Source organism: Rana temporaria, chromosome 2 (genome assembly GCF_905171775.1).
Source record: "Rana temporaria chromosome 2, aRanTem1.1, whole genome shotgun sequence".
NCBI lineage: Eukaryota > Metazoa > Chordata > Amphibia > Anura > Ranidae > Rana > Rana temporaria.
Window position 1 is genome coordinate 65,687,819 of NC_053490.1, and position 19,762 is coordinate 65,707,580.

The 19,762-nt window shown below is 45.5% G+C and overlaps 1 protein-coding gene across 2 annotated transcripts in view; it reads left to right on the plus strand.

Annotated features, from left to right (window-relative positions):
* The window catches only part of LIMA1 (LIM domain and actin binding 1), a 99,763-nt gene that overhangs the window by 44,630 nt on the left and 35,371 nt on the right, over positions 1-19,762 (plus strand). The window contains exons 3-4 of one of the 2 annotated variants that reach the window (XM_040340294.1): positions 502-547; positions 11,767-12,165. In XM_040340294.1, the coding sequence (XP_040196228.1) occupies positions 502-547; positions 11,767-12,165 (445 nt within the window). The remainder of the gene's footprint in view (positions 1-501; positions 548-11,766; positions 12,166-19,762) is intronic. The other variant, XM_040340295.1, reaches the window with a different exon arrangement.

The following is a 19,762-nucleotide window of genomic DNA, read 5'->3' on the forward strand; positions in this document are numbered from 1 at the left end:
CTATATTGAGACGGCCTTGGAGCTGCAGATCCAATAGCCCTTGTTATCTGGCCCTGTGCACAGGAATGTTTCTTTTGTCTCTTGGGACATGTAGTGATTTGTAAATACTCATACCCCAAAGTATTGAATGACCTAAGTGGTGGTTCAAGTTTTGAAATTTTTTCAATATTCAGATTGATAATTTTTGAGCCTATCTGCTTCTGACCAACCCAAGGAATATTGGTCCAATTGACGACGACAACTTTGACCGATCAATGCCTAGTTCATTGATTGTGGCAAACACACTAAATTGGAGGTTTTTTGATTTGCAATTTTATTTTTTATTTTTTTTATTTTTCTGATATGTGAATAGTCATTGGACAGAGTAGGTCAAGATTTTAGTAACTGTAAAGATATTGCATGCTTAAAGATTACTTGTAGCAGAATGTGGTCCTCCTGAGAATTCTGTTCTCATGTCACTGCTCCCCTGAGGCTAAAACTTAAAACTTTGTTTCCTTTCAGATATCAGAAGGCTGCAGAGGAATCCAGTGTAGAAAAGAAAAAAAATGTAAGTAACTTCTCCACCTCTAGAAATGCTTTCTTTTCATATCATGTCATCTATGCATTGACTTTAGTAAACCATCTTGTATTAAAACTTGGTCGCATATCATCCTCATGACCTGTATAGTACCAGAAAAGCTACCATCCATTCTGTGACTTGCCCCCCATTCTTCTGACCCCCCCCCCCCTTATACATATGCCCTTCTCTGAACTTCGGATAGGCACGCACCTCAAATGTCTGAACTGGTAAAAAAAAAAAGGCTGGCCATAGATGCAATTTTTATTTTTTTGGTTGTGGGAAAGAAAATCGCTCGCTTCCCCCCTCAGCACTGAATCCCTTCTGCAGAGCTATTGTATTCTCCTGGCTGGAGGGTACGGTGAGCTGTCCCTGCTGGGAGAACATTGTGATTACTGCTAGCAGCTATAGCATGTACAAATCTGAAATGCTGGTTGTACCCAAATCAATAGATGGCTTGACTTGGGCACAATCGGCCTGCCCATACATGGTTCCAATCTTGGCCAGTTCAGTAGGGACCAGCTAAGATTTGAACAATCTATGGCCAGCTTAACTCCTATGAGACAGTAAGAACTTCTCCATGTACCCTATACTGTCATGTAAGTTGGGGCTGTACATTATACAATTACATTTCCTTTAGATTTACCTTCAGTTACATAGTGCAAGGGTGTGCCTGATTGCATATGAATATAAAGTGTTTAGGTTTGACCTCCAATTTGGTTTTGTAAATCTAAAGACAAATTGTATGATGTACGGCCAGCCTCACATTTGCAGAGGTGGCAGTGGCAAAGGCATGGTGCTCCCTCCTCCAAAGCTGCCCATAGAGGATTCAAATGCTGGCCAGTTCAGTAAAGACTGGCCGGGTTTTGATGCATCTTTGGCTGTTCCCACTTGACAGAAGTCCATTTTAAACTAGAATGCAGGTAAACACTTTTTTTGGCCTGTAGGGGGCAAAAGGATTAATGGCGCTGATTTCTCATGTAATCGGTCTCCAGTTGGGCCTCTTTAGCACCTGCGGTCCATTCAGATCTGCCTGTCAGTTTTTTCAGGTGGTTCTGAACGGGTGCTCCATGTATCTCTATGGAGCGTCAATGTCAGTGGTGACATGTCCGATGACACCCGATCAGCCCCGATCCAATCCTCTCCTCTAAAATGTGACAGACGCAAACCCTATTTTGCATCCGTCTTGCGAGCTGCGGTGGCTCAACGCGATTGGCACTGCGCTGACAAGCCATTCACCTCTGCAGCTAGGGGTTCGGATCCCGGTCTCTGCTACATGTGAATTGAGTTTGGTGGTCTCAGCCCGGCTCCCGTGGGTGTGCTATGCGAGGTAAGCCTGCGCTTAGTACGCCTACCCCCCTCCCACAAAAAACACCACACTTACACGCACTCGAAATTGGGTTAACATGCACGCACTTTGACCACGCGGTCTCTAAAAAGAGAGGCGAAGGACTAACGGGACTGGTTGAGCGGGCTAGATCCTCTCACTCCCTTTATAGGGAGTCCCTCTGCCCCGTTGAGCTTCAAAGCGGAGCAGGTAGGGCGGGCTGTGTGGGAGGACCCCCTCACACACCCGCCATTGCCACCCGGGGCATGGAGAAAGATGGCAGATTGCCTCTGGGGGAGGCTTGCCTACTCCAAACTCCTGCAGTCCGGCTCCTCTCTCGAGTACACGCACAAAAAAAAAATACACTTAAAAAAAAAAAAAAAAGAGAGAAAAAAAAAAGAGAGAAAACGAACAGACGGTTCAAGTTTATCCGATTCCCCCATAGAGGAGAGCGGAGATCTGACAGGGCAGTCCCTGCAGAGTGAGAGACAGACCTGTCATCTGCCGGCTCAGTGGGGATCAACGGAGCGATCTCCGCTGAGCAAGCGGATGTTTAAAAACGGATCCTCACAGGAGCCGCAGGTGTGAAAGCGACCCAACTGTTTTCTGACGCATGTCGCCAGCTTCTACCAAATCCTAGAACATGTCTGCAGTCTCTGATCATCTCTTTAGCTTTTGAGCATCTTTACACAACTGATCATTTTGAAATTGTGCTTTGCTTTTTTTTTTTTTCCCTGCTCATTCTTGGATAAAGTCAATGGGCATCTTGCTTTTTAAAATGATTGGATAATCAGAGTGAATATTCAGTCGTGTAAAGATTCTCAACTTGGTAAATCAGCCAGTGTGTGACCCTATTGGTGAAGTCTTGGACCCCCTATATTAAAGTTGACCATCAATGCTTTAATTCTTCCTACACTATCAAGCTTAAAGGGTCACTAAAGGATTTTTTTTTTTTTTTGCTGAAATGACTGTTTACAGGGTATAGAGACATAAAAGTTAATTGATTCCTTTTAAAAATAGATTAAATTCAATCATATAATGTGCCTCTAGTTTCACTTTCGGTTTTAAACTGGTTTCATGTTTCTGTGAAGTAAAGAGACCCACAGAACAAAAACAAACAAATCCAGGGCAGTGTTTTGAATCTGATTGGTTCTGTTAAGTTTTAGACACACAGTAATGACAGCTTAGACCACAGTGAAAAGCTCCCAGTACTGTGGTTATAAGGAAACCGACAACCAGGAAGTGTGGAGATCACAGCAGAATTACAGCAACTTCAAAGCAAAAACGAACAATAAGGACATGAAACCAGTACTGCAGTAAGGTAAAGGAAGCTATTTAGCTAAAAAAAAAATTCCTTTAGTGACCCTTCAAAGCTGAACTACTGTATCTGAGCACTAAAAACACAATTTCATTTTTGTTATTCAAAGCATGTCCCCATGCTTTATTGGGGGGGGGACGTCGGGCTGGTTGTCCTGAAATCGACTTGGGTGCAACCAGCTTGCCCATACGTTGATCAAAATTCAGCTCGTCCCTGGCTAAATTGGCTGAATTTCAATCCATGTATGGCTGCCGCGCTTAGTATAGACGTTAGGAAGGGGGTAGGAGCATTTGATGACTAAGCATTACTTGGAATTCTAATTTTAAGGTCCCTATTTCACATGCATACGTATACTAGGGCCAATTTGGATAGGAGCCGGTTATCCTACCATCTTATCATGTGGGGGGAAGAAATTCTTGTAAGCACAAGGGGAACATGCAAACTCAATGTAGGAATTTCTATGGTTGGAATTCCTCCCAATGCTGCAAGGCAGTACCTTCACTTTAATGACTTGTAATCAGTTTCAGCTAGAACGTTATAAGTTTAATACAAATTGTCACAAAAGGCAAACCATTACGGTTGTATAAAAAAACCTGTAAGTCTTGGTTCGTATGCGTCATTCTTCGTGCTTTCCCTTAACCATGATGGTCTTGTCTTATGAACGTGTGTAGTTATTTTTATTTATAGAACACGTTCCTCAGTAACATTATTTCTTCAGCTTGACACTGCATAATTGGATCATTAGACAGAAGTGTGAACTTCAAATACTGGGTATTTTCCAGCCTGTAGGTTGGGGCTTTCCGTCATGCGTCTCCAGACATATGGTGGTTTCTGTTTGGAATGAGACGGGCCAGGACTTGCAATGAAAGCTGGAGGGGAGGCTATTGTGTATACGCTAATCAGGACTGCTGGTTGAGTGATGATAGATCACTCAGGCTGTCTAGCACTCATGCAGACCGGGCAGGGATATGCATAACGGGATGGCCAGTGGGGGGTATGAGTAAGAGGACAGTGATCTGTAATCCTGTAGAGACTGATTGCCTTCCAGATTCTTATCTGATAAGACAGGACTTCGAAGGACATTACAGGATTTGCTTGAGGCAAGAATGCCAACCTTCTAGGATTAAATGAAAAGCAAAAATGGTGATTACTAATCAATAAGTGGAGAGTAATTGACTATTTTCAACTAAAGTAACCAGTTAATTTTGAAGGAACAGGATGGGGAAAATTTCTCAAATGTGTGGTTTTTAAGCTGTTGAAATCTTGACCCACTTTTGTATTTACTGAATTCTCATTTTTGCATTCAGAATTTTTTATTCACAACTTTACTAGTATATACTCGCCTTAAACCTAGGGTCACATTGGAGCGATTTTGTTATGCGATTTGAGATCAATATTAAATGAAAAGTTGCAGGCTTTTAGGGGCAATGGCACTGTTCCAATCGGTACGAAACTGATTTTGCGGCACCGCACTGATTTTCAAAAGTAGTTCCTGCACTACTTTTGCTGATTTCAGGTGAGACTTCAATAGACATCTGTGCATGAAGCCACACAGAGGTCTATCGAGTAGCACCTGAAATCACACTGACCTTGCTGCTTTGATATTGAAGTAGTGCGATTTCAAAGTAGCCGCAATGTGAACCAGGGCTAAGGGTCAGTTTCCAGTGTTTTGATTATGGTGCCCTTGCTTTTCATGAGAAGTGTCCATTTGAAGTCTTGCAGCAGTAGTTTGAGCAACATACAGTGTAATGGTCTTCAGTGATTTAAGATGGTTTGGATATGCCTTTCTTTATATGTACTACATGTAGCGCCTGTGTACTTTTCAGTACAGGTGCTATGTCAAAATTTAGTTGGGGGATGAGAGAGTTATATTGCTTTCTGTTGAATTGGGTTTCTGTCAGTCCTGGGCTGTCCTGTGGTGTCGGAGTGTGTTCCAAAGATACCTTCCCATCTTTGGATAGCAGGTGGCGCCAGAGGGGTCCAGGTGGAGCGCCTTTCTCCAGCAGCCAATGAGAGGAGTGTTTCCCTCACGGGGCATGCTGGGGAAGGGTATTTCTGTGACAGACGCCATTTTGTGGGGTTCTTCGCCCGTTCCAGGTGCGGCACCCACCTTTAGGTGTGCGCACATCACGGGCCCCGGCGATATGGCCTGCCGGGGCGCACGTGCCACGTGGAGTTCCTGACTCTGGGCCCTCATGGCCTGGAGCGACTGATGCTGCCAAGGGGCCCCAGTGACTTACTGTGTCCCCCACCTCTTGTTGAGAAGATCCCAAGCGAGTTGTGATGTTCGGTGGGAAGTTGGTCTGAGGTGAGCCCGGAGGCAGGTGATCCAACAGGGCTTAGACGATCCATCAGGGATCTGGGTGACCGGACACTGGCAGGTTGTATGCTGCAAACTGTCAGTCGGTGACCCCAAGCTAACAAATCTACCTGAGGGAGATTCAGGCGAAATTGTGTTTACTGGGAGGATTCGCTCTATTGTCCATGTTCATGAGTATTGGGCCTGTGGCAGAGGTCTCACTACAAATCTAAATCTTATTAGAGCCAAGTCTGTGGCAGAGACTTGTTCCTTCCCAGAAGTTCTAAGTGACGCCCTGGCTGCCAGGCCTGTGAGAGGGACTTGTCCAGGGGCACTACACCCACTCCGGCTGGAGTGGCGACAAAGCAAGAGCTATTATCCTGAAGCAGGACTGCTTCGCTTATCTAGAGGCCTGAATCTGCAAGTTTCTCTCCTTTCACCAACCTATTCTATCTACCTCGAGTTGACTGTTGGTCATGTTGGACCAGTAATAAAAGCACAGAAAACGTAACCCTACTGTCTGGACATTCTGTCATTCGCTCTCATCACCATCATCCCTAGACACATCAGAGGTAACATAATCATGCCGTCCCAAATCTAACCAGCGGCTCCTGAGGGGGTAGCGCTACATACACATAGTCCTCGCTTGCCTTTGGAGTAGCCATGGAGAAGCAAATGTCTTGTTTAAAGGATCATGTGAGAGATGCCATTAACCCAAACCTCCAACCAAAAATGGCAAGATCAAATACATTTCCCATTAAAATGTTCTCAAAATCCAATAATTTTGCTGTATTAATCTTCAGACCAACCCCAGCTTGTGACTGGACAGTGAAAGGAGAAGTAGTTCAGGGGTGAGCTGATCTGTCGCTCTGATCCTATCCAGTGTGCTTGTCGGCACACAAATGACCGGCTGGCTCCTTGTACTGCTTCCTCACACTTGCTCGGGTTCGGAGGCAGGTACTTGTTTCTAACATTTAAAAACCAACACGTTTAATGTTGTATAATGAATATAGCGCTGCTCTAATTTTTGTCTTGTGTGTATTGAATCATTTTAATATTCCTATAGCAAAAACTAGTACAGAGTTTCAATACTTTCCATTTTTGTTTCTTTTGTAGAGATCCTTTATTTCATGGGTGGTTAAAACAAGCATTTTAGGGTCCCCATCACTTACAACATTGGCTTGGTCATAAGGTTTGTAGATGGCCCACTGGTGGATGCTCGCCAAACAAATTTGACTTGCATCTACGCTTGGATTTGCCAGTAACTGCTTTAAGAAAAACTTTGTGACTGCTGGGCAGTACCAGCTGTGGTATTGTATGGGTTTTCTAAAAGGTGTAGGCGTCTACCGTACAACTACTTTACAAACATGGTTCAAGTTCTGTTTTGGGGTTAAATGTTAAGACCTTTATGTTTAGGGGTGTGTTCCCCCCCCCCTCCTTTTCATCCAGTGGATAAGGTATCTGAAACTACAATCTTGACGGCAGCATATGGTAGGTGCACTGTGAAGAACATGCCCACTTGCATGCTTAACGCAAAACTAAATCCTCCTATCCTTTACTTCCAAGGAAGCTTTCATCTGGTTTCCATCTTTCTCCCTTTGATCTACACTTGTCATGGTGCTAAACATGTGGTTGGGTATGACACCCATCATTTGAGGGCTTGACAGTTCACTTGACAGAACAATCACCTGTGACAGTTTATTCGCTGCATGCTTTGAATGTAACTAATGTGGGAAACTGTTAAATTGATGGGATTCCGCTTTAAATTTGAAGTTATGCTTGACATCGGGTTGCTAGATTCTGTAAACATCCAGCATGTGCACATGCCCTTAAAGTGGAGTTTCCATCAAAAAATAATCTGCATATAATTCTTTAAAATAAAAGATATATCGAAGAAAATTTTTTTTTTTTATACTCGCCTTGAAATAGCTGTTGCTATGTGGTCCCACAAAATCTGACTTCATCTCCTCTGTCGTCATTTCCCTTGGAGCTACTGCTCCTTGGAAATGTGTCATAATTTCCCAGGAGTCGGTGCGCTTCCCGTAGGGCTAGAATCGCGGGACTTCCAAACCGGACTTGACGCGATATAAGGAGTATTTTTGCGCCGGCTCCTTGCACTGTTTTTGTTTTCTTCGTTGCCATCACAACGGGGCGGGCACTTCCGACGTTGCCCATTGTGGTGGCAACCCGAGAGGTTGACGGCGCTGCGGTTACAATGCGCATGCATGAGAATAGGACGGGCGGTGCATGATGGTCACAGATCGTCTGCAGTATCCAGAATGTAAGTGCTTGTGGGCTTCGAGGACAAATTATAGCTTTTTGAGGTTTCACTTTTTTTTTTTTTCTCTTGTATAGCTAAAGGCAAAGGTTTTATTTATTTTTGGATAGTGGAGAGGAATTTGAACACTTGTCAGTTTTTATTGCTGTGCCGTCAAGGAGATCCATCCTCTTTCTCCTGGTAACTATTATCGAATGTGAAAGTAAAAGAAAATCCCAAATTTTGGGTTGTTCCCAGAAAAGTAATGGAGGGGAAATCTTCCAATGGAGACACTAGTTCTGGTGACCTGGGGGTTCCCAAGGAATTTCCTTCATTTGCAGGGATTTCCTCACTTCTTGGGCTATGGCACAGGAAGTGAAATCTCTGCAATGGGGCACAGATGGCAAAAAATGAAATCTGACAGGTTAAAAAAACACTTGCACTATCCTAAAGCCATGTACACACGGCCCAGAATCTCGTGTGGGGGGGGGGGGTTTTCCTGATGAGATTCTTGGCAAGAATCTCGTCGGGGGGGGGGGGGGGGGGGGGGGGGGGAGTTTTTCCTGATGAGATTCTTGGCAAGAATCTCTTGCCGGCCGAGTGTACACTCTCTCCATTCAAAAGAAACACCGTTCTTTTGAATGGCATGAACGCAGTGACATCGACTACGACGAGCATGCGCTTGTCACATTCGATGCCTTCGCCGCCATCTTGCTACACCCTACCTATGCCTTGCCTATTTCGAGAATGCGCAGGTTTCCACCACGACAGGCAAGTATACAGCCGCTCGGGTTTCTCGGCAGGAAAACGCTGCCGAGAATCACGACTGGAAAATAGAGAGCAGGTTCTCCATTTCTCTCGTCAAGATTTTGGGCAGTTTTCTTGACGAGAAACCTCAAAGCCTCGTACACACGCACGGTTTACTCGGCAAGAAAACTCTGCCAGCAGCTTTCTTGCTGAGAACTGTGCGTGTGTACAAGGCTTAAAATAAAAGTTTTGCCTATAGTTCTACTTTAAACATAGACTCCAGGAGGTCTCATGTGAGATTTTCCCCTTCTATGTTCTGCCATGTAAAAATGTATATAGTCTTTTTAACCATTTTTTTTTTTTTTGGGCAGCTACAAATACTGCAGCTGCTGACTTTTAATATATGGACACTTGCCTGTCCAGGGCGCCCATGATATCTGCACCCAAAGCCAATCTGTCCCTCGGCTCTAGGCGCTGCCATCTTCGGTAAGGGAATTGAAGCCTTGCGGCTTCACTTCCTGTTTCCCTACAGCGCATATGCGAGTCTCACTGCGTGATCCCACTGGTCCCTGCTGTCTTCTGGGACCAGTGGGTGTCCCAGAAGACAGCAGGGGGGACGGAGGAGGGGCCAGGCATGGCGTAGATCGCCACTGATACTGCAGCAATCTATGCCTGGAAGTGGGAGAAAATGCCTGTATTGGACAGGTATCTGCTCACCCAACCCCCGAGAGGTGCCAAATGTTACACTGTAGGGGGCAGGGGTGTATTTAGGTTTTGTGCTGCCCTAGGCCTGACTAAACTGGTGCACCCCCTAATTTAAATGACCCACCCCTTCCTGTCAAGGCCACACCCCTTGCGGTTTAAGACCCACCCTGAAATTGTCAAGTGGACACTAGTTCAGATGGCCTGGGAGGGGGGGGCAATGGATTCCCTTAATTTGCATAGATTTCCTCTCACTTCCTGTTTGGCTATGGGACAGGAAGTGAAATCTCTGCAATGGGGCAGGGATGGTAAAAAAATAGAAGCGTTGCCGCCCCCCCCCACAGTTGCAGAAAGCCAACCGCCCACATACTGGAAGCAGTGCGGCCGATTTATGGGGGCGCTAAACTGATTTGCCTAACAGTGTAGTGCAAGCCAGTGGGGGACACTGTCTGTGCTGCCCCCCTGCAAAGTGCTGCACTAGGCCTGGGCCTTGTTGGCCTAGGCCAGGATACAGCATTGGGAGGGGGGAGATCTTAAAAGCAGAAGTTCCATTTTTGGGTGGAATTTTGCTTTAACCATACACTGAGAGGATTAATCACACTTATGAGAGGATCATGGAGGGGAGCCATTGAGCACGTTTGGGAGTGTTAATTACCTGGCTTTCATGTTGATGCTTTAGCTTCAAAGCAGTTCTGAGTCGCTGACGTGGCATATAGTAATTAAGGTCTGACCACTTGGATGCAATATGTATAACCACAATTGTAAAAGCCTTGTACACATGGGCCAAAATCGCCTGGTTTGGAGGAAAAGGTCGGCTTTCTGCTTGTAGGTACAGATCTGTCCGACAGAATCCAGTCTCATATTTAATGGGCATGCTGGGGGAAAAAGCATCTGATGGCATCCGATCACCACTGGTTACAAATGGCTGCCAGCACTGATCAATGTGTTCTGGCAGGGGGGGTGTAGTGTCCCCGTCAAAACACAAAGGCACAATGGGAGATTGCTGCACTAACATCGCTTTTGTTGGTGCAACAAGCTTTTTTTTTTTTTTTTTTTTCTGTCACGTGACTCTGATAACCTGGGCAAGCTTCATTCCTCAGATTTGTTTATATACGCTACCATTAATGAAGTGTTTATACATGAAAGTATAGTGATGTCTGCAGGGAAAAAAAGTTGTTGGGAGTATGCCTGATTAACATTGTTGCCAACTTTCCCTCGTTAAAGTGCACCTTACATTGCATAACCACCCAGCAACACCATCCATGACTAGGTCATTATAGGAACTGGGCAGCCCTGGGGTTATGCAGACGCCAGTCTCCCGATGTGGTAATTTGATGCACCGTGCGATTTTGGGTTGTCTTTTACATGGCTGCCTTTAGAACGCTTACATTGCACAATCGGTTTTGCCATGTCACAGTATGTAGCTACTTGAACTGTCCCCTTGTTTTGAGCTCTCATCTATCCCTCTCATGGTTATCTGTCAGTGGGTTAACAAAGATGGCGCAGTTTCCTTCAGCATGTGATGAGGTGAGCGACTTAGGATCCCAATATAGCTGCTAATCACTTCTAATTCTATAAAGCCTGTCACAGCAGCTTGCAGTCATACTGTTGGTTCTTCCAGGCACAGGGACCGCAGCAATGCAGAGACGGCAGGTACTAAATGGCGCTTTTTCTTCTTCCTGATCTTCTATTTTGTCCTTCCATCTTTCATATTGCATATCATCTTTCACTACCATCCATTCCATAAATGGTACATCATTTCTAGCTTCATTTGCATATTTTTGTAAATTGAAGTGTATTTAATTTTTCCTTTTGTCTTCTGTACATTTTTTAATAAACATTCAGTATCTATTTTATTGCCTTACATCATAGGCTTACATACATTTTTTAATCAAAATTTATTTCAAATTTGAATGAATATTATACTTATTTTTTATTTTTTCCGAAGGACCTTGTTTCTTGGCGTGTGTCTTTAATATGCATGATGGTAATTGGAAGCATCTGGGTTTCTTTAATCTGGGAGCCATTTTAATTCTGCTCATTTTTTTATTTTCGGATTTATCTTTATTAAAAAAAATAAACTTTAGTCCAAGGCAATTTTTTTTATTTTTTTTTTATTTTTTGTACTGACTTAAGATTTTTTTTGCTTTTACAAGAAGTTTCATATATTTTGCTCATTGTGGGGACGTGTTCCAGACGTGTCGGCAGGAATGAACAAGAGTTGACTTTTTTTCTTTGTGCTCCTCTTAGCTTCTTCCTAGTTAAATGAGTCACTTTCTCATCATTTTTTACTTGTTCTTCCCATCTGTTTGCCCATATATGGATATCCTCTTCTTTTTTTTTTTTTTTTTTTTCTTCCCTTAAACTTCCTGCCCAGCCTTTCCTCCGCCTCTTAACCCCTCTGGGCTAAATGCTTTTTACATGTGGCAAAGACCATAATTTCCTTAGGAGCTGCCTGGATGTGGATCTGCCTTTTTTTTGTTCTGCAGGTTTATTTTTCTTTCCCATAGACAGGCGCTTCCTAACTCACGTGCATTCCTTTTTTTTCTATTCCTTTTAGAACATAGAGGCACTTCCTCCCAGCTTTAACCGGGGCTCTCTGAGCGTGTTGAAGAAAAAGTGGGAGACTCCGGTTCCTGCCGCTCAGACAGAAGTAAAGCGCAGTGGCAGTTTTGTGCTGAGGCAAAGGCTTGGCAGTTCTAAGGCGGAAACTGCCCCTGCTGGCCGTCCTGAAGGCAGCTCCACCAAGGTCCGCTCGCCTCTGAAGGAACAAAGTCTCTTCCAATACCCTAGTGCCACAGAATTCCATTCTCAGCCCACCGGGGTGGAAAGCATGGAGCAAGAACTGGAGACTGCCAAGCTGGACACCCCGGAGCCTTCTCCAAAGATTGAAAAGTTCCATGTTCCGATGAACAATCTGAAGATGATGTTTGAGAAGGGTGAAACGGCCAATAATAAGGTAAGATTTGAGGGTGGGAGGAATATCCGCATGTTCGTCTAATTTTAGACAAATTTTGGTTAAAATTGTTATTGTATATACCGGGGTATAGCGCGCACCCCTAAAGTTGCCCCGAATTCCTGTGGAGAAAAGTTTCTTTGTACTTACAGTTTTGGTGTCTTGCGCTGCGTCCATCGGCGGCCTCGTCGGGTCCGGCGTCCACCTCCGGGAGGACCCGAGACTGCCCGACAATACACGAGTGTACTGCGCTCGGTATATGTCGGCGCAGTATTCAAACTTGGCGCGGGTATCGGCGTATACCACGCACCCACGATTTTGTCCTGATTTTCAGGGCAAAAAAGTGCGCGGTATACGCCGATAAATACGGTACTCGAGTATAAGCTGAGTTTTTCAGCACTTTTTTTTTTTTTGTGTGCTGAAAATGCCCCCTCGGCTTATACTCTAGTCACCTTTTTGCGCCTGATCTCCCGGAATTTGGGGACCCAGTACTGGCCGGTCGTAGGTCCCCTGGCCCCCACACTTGGCACACATGTATCCCCACTCTTCCTCTACAAGTTTTTTGGCTGGGGGATCTACGGCCGGGAGCACCGATTTTTCAAAGCCGGGCACCCCTTCCATAGACTCCCATGTTAAACGTCAGTCTAGGCATGGGCACAGTGAGGCATACAGATGGACACCCTAGGCTTATACTTGAGTCAATACGTTTTCCCAGTTTTTAGTGATAAAATGAAATGTTTCGGCTTATATTCGGGTCGGCTTATATTCGAGTGTATATACAGTATATTTTAAGACGTAAGATGCAGTTTGGAAAATGTAGCTGGAGGTTTTGTCATTCGAACAGATTGTAAAGCTTGCCGGGGCGCGTAAGCTTGCCATTCACGTTGACTATCTTTTTAGAAAATGTAAAATGAGGACCTGCCTAAGCTATACATTGAATTTGTACCCTGGCAATACATGGTTTCTGGCACAGGCAGGTTTACTGGGTGGCAGTCTTTCCTCTTTCTTACAATTGTCTTCTACAATGCAATTTGTAAGGCTGTGTTTAGCTTGCACTTGGATCGTATGGTATTGTGGGGGGGGGCTGCTTAAATGGCATTTGCTCGCTTCTGTCCTTTTGCTGGTAGTCAGTCTGGCGCAGCAGGCAGTTCAGGGTCAGGTTCAGCGACAAAGCACTGGTGAGATGATCACTCGGCAATTGTATAAGACACTGCTGGAGTCCATCAGGAGTTAACCCAGCTGTTTGCAGAAGTGTCTGAAGCTTGGGGATGGGAGAGTACTACAAGCATTTGGAGAGTGATTCCTCCATACTATTCCTTGTACTTCTCATACTTGATACATCTCAAGTTGATATGTACTATTGGCCAGTGAACTACAAGCTGCTCAAAATGAGTTGAAGCAGGAGATGGCGTGCCAGCTGTAATGCCTAGTGCATTGGTGGTCACTGTGCCAAGTAGGATTACCCCGCCTCCGTGACATCTCGCTTCCACCTGGTTGGAAAACAGACGTGTCAGCAGTTTTGGGAATGAATCAACGTGCGTCTGCGCCTCTTGTGAGCAGGAAGCAGCCTGTCTCTGAGCTCACTTTCTCTTCCTTTTGTATGTTTGGCACCTTCTGTAATGGAGCTCCGAGTGGAAAAGGTCAGGTGAAACTCTACCCTTAAATTGTCGGGGGAATGTATATTCGGACCATATTTGCAGAAAGTTTGGAGAGGAACGTCAACCTTTTTTATAGGGGTGTAATGTAATTTTGGTTAAATTGTACAAGCATCAAAAATTGGGTAGCTTTCAAACCATAAAATGCCTGTCTATAGGACAGTGTGGAGCCATGAGAGCTACAAAAAAGGTGTCAATACCGGATGGCTTCATTTTCTGGTTGAGTTGTAAGATATATACGGAATTTATATGGAATGAGTTGGGAAAACCTTGTCTGCTTCCTGCTCCCCCCCCCCCCCCCCCCTCACGGCCTGCGCTGAAGATTGCCCAGTGCATGCTGGGTGCGGTAAATGGTGTCCCATCGGGATATCTTTAGTTATAGCTAAAAGATGTTACTGGCACAGCATGTTCGTTTTTTGTGTATTCTAAATCAGACGTGTACTCGGCATTACCTAAGACAGCAACTGGCTATGCCGACTCCCCCCCTAACGTGTTGCTGGGATTAAATTGGCTTTAAGACGGGACAAATGTAGTCGTCTGACGCCAGCTGCCAGTTCTCTTATTTCTTCCCTTTATTGCAAGTACCAAGTTATTTGTGCAGCACAAGCTTGGTGACCATTAGGTTGATTTACTAAAGCTGGAGAGTGCAAAATCTGGCGCAGCTGTGCATGGTAGCCAATCGGCTTCTAACTTCAACTCGTTCCGTTAAGCTTTGACAAAAAAAAAACATGGAAGCCGATTGGTTTATTTTGCACACTCCAGTTATGGTAAATATCACCTTGTGTACAAACTGCTACAATCGGGGTAGAAATGATGTCGCCTTGCCTTTTGTGGGCCCGCCGTTTGGAACTGACGCCTTGTCTCGGGAGCTGAATCTGATGTTTCTATGCTGTCTGTGTGTATGGGCAGGATTTAGGCTAGGTTCACAATGCTGCGATTGCTCAAATTCGGAAGTCATTGAAATAATAATTTCCATTATTGCCATTCACATCAATGCGTTGACCCCGCAATTTTGAATTCGCAGCAGTGTGAACCTAGCCTTTAGGCTGCATTCACACCTAGGCGTAGGCGATTTGCGGCGTTTTTTGCCGCGACAAAACGCGGCGCTTTTTACCGCGATTTTCGCTGGAGGGGTGATTACACATTGTGTAATATGGCTGAACGCCGAAGACGCCTGAAAAAAAGGGTCAGGGACTTGTTTTGAGCTTCAGGCGTTTCGGCGTGGAGATGTGAACCATCTCCATAGCCGACAATGTTAAATCACCCCTCCAGCATATTGCAGGCTGCAATAGCGGAGGGCGTCGGGCGTGAAAACGCTTAGGTGTGAATGGAGCCTCAAGCTGCTTCTAACCTAAACCAAAAATGTAATGTATTGCAGCGTGTCAATCAGATCTGGTGACTGCATTTGTTTTCAAGGCCTTTATCCCTGGTTTTCATGTAATCTGGCCAGTAACATGCCTCCTGTATTAGTGTGCCCCCTCTCGGGGGCTACTTTTTGGACAGCAGCATTGTTCATCTGGGAGTGTTAGATGTACTAGCAGATTAAAATACACTTTATTGTCAAAAGTATTGTAACACCTGCCTTTACACGCACACTAACTTTAATGGCATCCCAGTCTTAGTCCGTAAGGTTCAATATTGAGTTGGCCCACACTTTGCAGCGAGAACAGTTCAACTCTTCTGAGAAGACTGTCCACAAGGTTTAGGAGTGTGTGTATATGTGGGAATGTTTGACCATTCTTCCAGAAGTGCATTGTTGAGGTCAGGACTCTGTGCAGGTCAGTCAAGTTCCTCCACCCCAAACTCGCTCATTCATGTCTTTATGGACCTTGCTTTGTGCACTGCACAGCCATGTTGAAACAGGAAGGGGCCATCCCCAAACTGTTACCACCAAGTTGGGAGCATGAAATTGTGCAAAAGGTCTTTGAACCCAACCCCTGAAAAACACTGCACCATAATCACCCGGTGAACAAAGCAAGGTCCATAAAGACATGAATGAGGGAGTTTGGGATGGAGGAACTTAAATGGCTAGTCCTTGCCTCAACCTGATAGAATGTCAGTGCCTGACCTCACAAATGCCCTTCTGGAAGAATGGTCAAACATTCCCATAGACACACGCCTAAACCTTGTGGACAGCCTTCCCAGAAGAGTTGAAGCTGTTATAGCTGCAAAGGGTGGGCCAACTCAATATTGAACCCTACGGACTAAGACTGGGATGCCATTAAAGTCTGTGTGTTTTTTGTAAAGACAAGCATCCCAATACTTTTGATAATATCTTGTCCTTGGGCTGGCCATACGCAGTTCGATTCTCTGCTGATTCAGCAGAACCAACCTGAGATTCGAAGGCAGGCTGAATGTAACATGTTTATCAATCAACTTGGGTACAACCAGCCCAGTGGATTCTTGTGCTCATCGCTAGCGGCTGCTATAGCCGCTAGCAATAACCGTGTTCTCCTGGCAGGATAAAACTTATGCAGCCATCACATCAAAAAAAGTGGGAATATGTTTGCTTTTGGGCTTAATACCACTATAAGATGTGTGGCGCAGAGTGAATAGCCTTGACACAGCAGTTTTTTGAGTCCATGCCAACTTATTACTAGATTTGATCCTGCCAATAGGTCCAGCTTGAGAACCAGTTGTGGTCGGAAGAACCGTTGCTTCTGGTTGGCTTGCAAGCCGCAGTGCCAACCCTATGTTGCTCACTTGCTTCTGGATAGGCCCCCAGCCAGATGTCCCTGGGGTAGGCCCTAGGCTTATGGCCTAGCACCCCAGGGCTTTACAACACATGTCCACTCAGACAGCTGTCCAGATGACACAGAACCCTGATCACCTGACACCCCCCAAATAGGCTCTCCCAGCAGGCCAAGGGACCCAAGAAAATCCCTGCCCAGTGGCTGACACCCCATACATTCATGATCTTTCATTGCAATGCCCTTGTCTAATGCCACCAGGTACCCGGCCATCTAGTGACAGAAGTGCGCCAATTCCAGAATTGGGGTGGAATCATATGACCTAGCATTTGGCCAAGGCAACTATCCCTTGAAAAATGCATTTAATGTCCTCCCTGCCTGAACATTAAAGTGGAGGTTCACCCTCAAAAAAAATTCTGACATCACACGGAGTCGCGCCATCCTACCGACAGAATGCCTGTGGTTTTTTTTTTCTCAGCACATACCTTTTTCACCTCACAGCAATCCCGCGGTAGTGGGCGTTCCCAAGCACTGCCTGTGATTGACAGGCTTCCGAATGGCGCATAGTGCGCGTCACAGGTTGCCGAAAAAACCCGACCGTCGGTGCGGCTCTATACGGCGCCTGCGCACCGACGTTCGGGTTCTGTCGGCAACCTGTGACGCGCAGTATGCGCCGTTCGGAAGCCTGTCAATCACAGGCAGTGCTTGGGAATGCCCACTCCCGCAGGATTGCCGTGAGGTGAAAGAGGTATGTGCTGAGGAAAAAAAAAACACAGGCATTCTGTCGGTAGGATGGCGCGACTCTGTGTGATGTCAGACATTTTTTTAAAGGGTGAACCTCCACTTTAAGGTGCTAAATAGTATTGCCAGGTACCCAGTTCCCACTATTTTGGTGTGGTTTCCATCCCCCACAAAATCTGGCTGCCACTGGTCCCAAAACTTTTGGTAACATAGTGTATGTACTCTACATAAGGGATTCTGACTTGACTTTCCTGATCTGTGTTCTGGATTAGACGGAGTACTGAGAATCGACATTACAGCTAGGCTTGTGTTACCAAAAAGCAGTTGGCAATGACTGCCTCTAAATTTCACCTACATACCGCTAGTACTGTTCTTGTAAAAGACTTGTGACATCTTCTGTGTTTTCTGAGCTGTAATTTCTAAGTAGACAGGTTCATTAGACCTCTACTGTGGAAAGGTTATAGGTGAAGCCGTCATAGCCCATCCCCAGTATGCAGTCTACTGATAAGCCGGCTTTTTTCCCTTCTGATAATGTCTGGGTGTGTCTGCCTTCCGCCTGACAGGAAATCTCCTCATACAGTGACTTGTTGTGTGCGCAGCCCTTTGTCCAAGGCCCGTCTATTCACGACTTCTGGTTTGGCACTTCCTATAGCTGCGTTCTGTATCCCAGCTCTGGTTTCAGGGCCTAGAGCAGCGCTATATATATGAGGTCATAGACTGTAAATCTTCCCAACCCCCGCCCCATGCATTTCACGGCAGCCATCTGAGCATTGCTAGAGATGATTAACACACTGTGACCTGGGATACTGGGTCATTGTTCCTCCATCGCTCATTCCACAGCCAAAGAAATGTAAAGCTTTGTTTATGCTTTGAGTGGTTTAAATGAGCCTGGAGCATAGACGCTGCTTTCTAGTCAAAGCGTCCATTTACTTAATTTTATGCATTTATATGGAACAGACATATTCTGCAGTGCCGTTGTAGACGACATGAAACCCTTTGCATCCGCCAACCTCAGCTGGACTTTGTCCTTCAGGTGGTAATGCACATTTGGGGCCAATTTCAACAGAAGCCATAAACTTCTAGCATGTTTTATGGATGAAATTGCAAAAGGGGGAACAATTGTAGTGTTCTGGGAAAAAAAATAAGTACACCAGAGCTGTGAGAATCCAACGATAACCACTGACACTGGTCATGCTTGCCAATGCTGGGCAAAGCTTCGGGTTCACTTTACCTTCACCCTCCCCAGAAGCATATAGTTGCCTTCCTTCCTCTGAAGTTTCGTTCAACCCTCGGGAGAAAAGGAAAAGTCTTAATTTGAATACTCAGTCATTGTGCACACAACTAGGGAGCAGGGGTGGACTGACAACTCATGGGGCCCCCGGGCAATAGAAGATTATGGCGCCCCCGGGCTTACAGATGGCCACCACGCCAGGAGGCATTGCATAGGCAGGGCAGCTAAAATCTCAGGATTTTCACATCAAAAGCATGCCGGTTTTGGACATATCAGGGACAGATGTAAAGAAAAACAGATTTTTACATACTGTCCCTGGTTTTATTGAGCCTGGCAACCCTGATGGGGCCCCCTAGTGGCATGGGGCCCTCGGGCAGTGCCCGAGAGTCCCAATGGTCAGTCCACCCCTGCTAGGGAGTGTCGCCTGCTTCTCCATACCCCTGAAGTAAAATTAATTTCCTTCTGCTCACGGGATGTAGCAGTGGATGAGTTGGGGATAAAAACTAGCCTGTTATCCTCAATAGACAAGGCACAGGTTTGTCTTTACTTTTTTTTAAACCCTGACCTTCAGAGCACTTAATTATATTGGCTACTTAAGGTTGAAGTCAGATGAGCAACTCTACTGCAAGCGATCCTGCTGAAATCCCAGTGGCAAGATTGCCAAGTGACTTCCTCCTAGTGGAATTGATTTTATTGTTGGGCAAGCCCTAGATATCAGTGTTGAGGGGGAAATCCCTCCTGCGGTGCTATTGTGTTCTGCTGCTGGGGAGCTTTCCCTGCCAGCAGAACACAATGATCACTGCTAGCAGATATAGCTGCCAGCAGTAACGCATGCCCAAAATCCGACAGGCTGTTTGTATTGATTGACTTCAGTACGACCAGCCTGCTCCTAGATGGATCGAATCTTGTTCAGTTCCTGCTGAACCGGCCAAGATTTGATCCATCTGTGGGCCGGCTTTAGTGGGAGATGCAGCAGCGTTTGAGCCAGCTATCTTACTATGCCAACATGGGGACCGACTGGCAGCCACTTTGATGGTCCCGCTGATGGTTGGTTTTTGGTGACAAATGCCAGTCTGACAAGGCCTTATTTTAACTGTATAAAGCTTTTCTTTTTTTTCTTTTTTTTTTTTTTAATGGGGCTGCGTGTTGCTCTGGTACCCAGACATGGAGGGTGTATTGTACATCACTGTAGTCATTGGATAGAAGTCTTTATAATCCCGATTGTGGAGAAACATACTCCACAGGTGACAGTAAAGCAAGGTGGCTGTGCCTAGAGTTCAGCT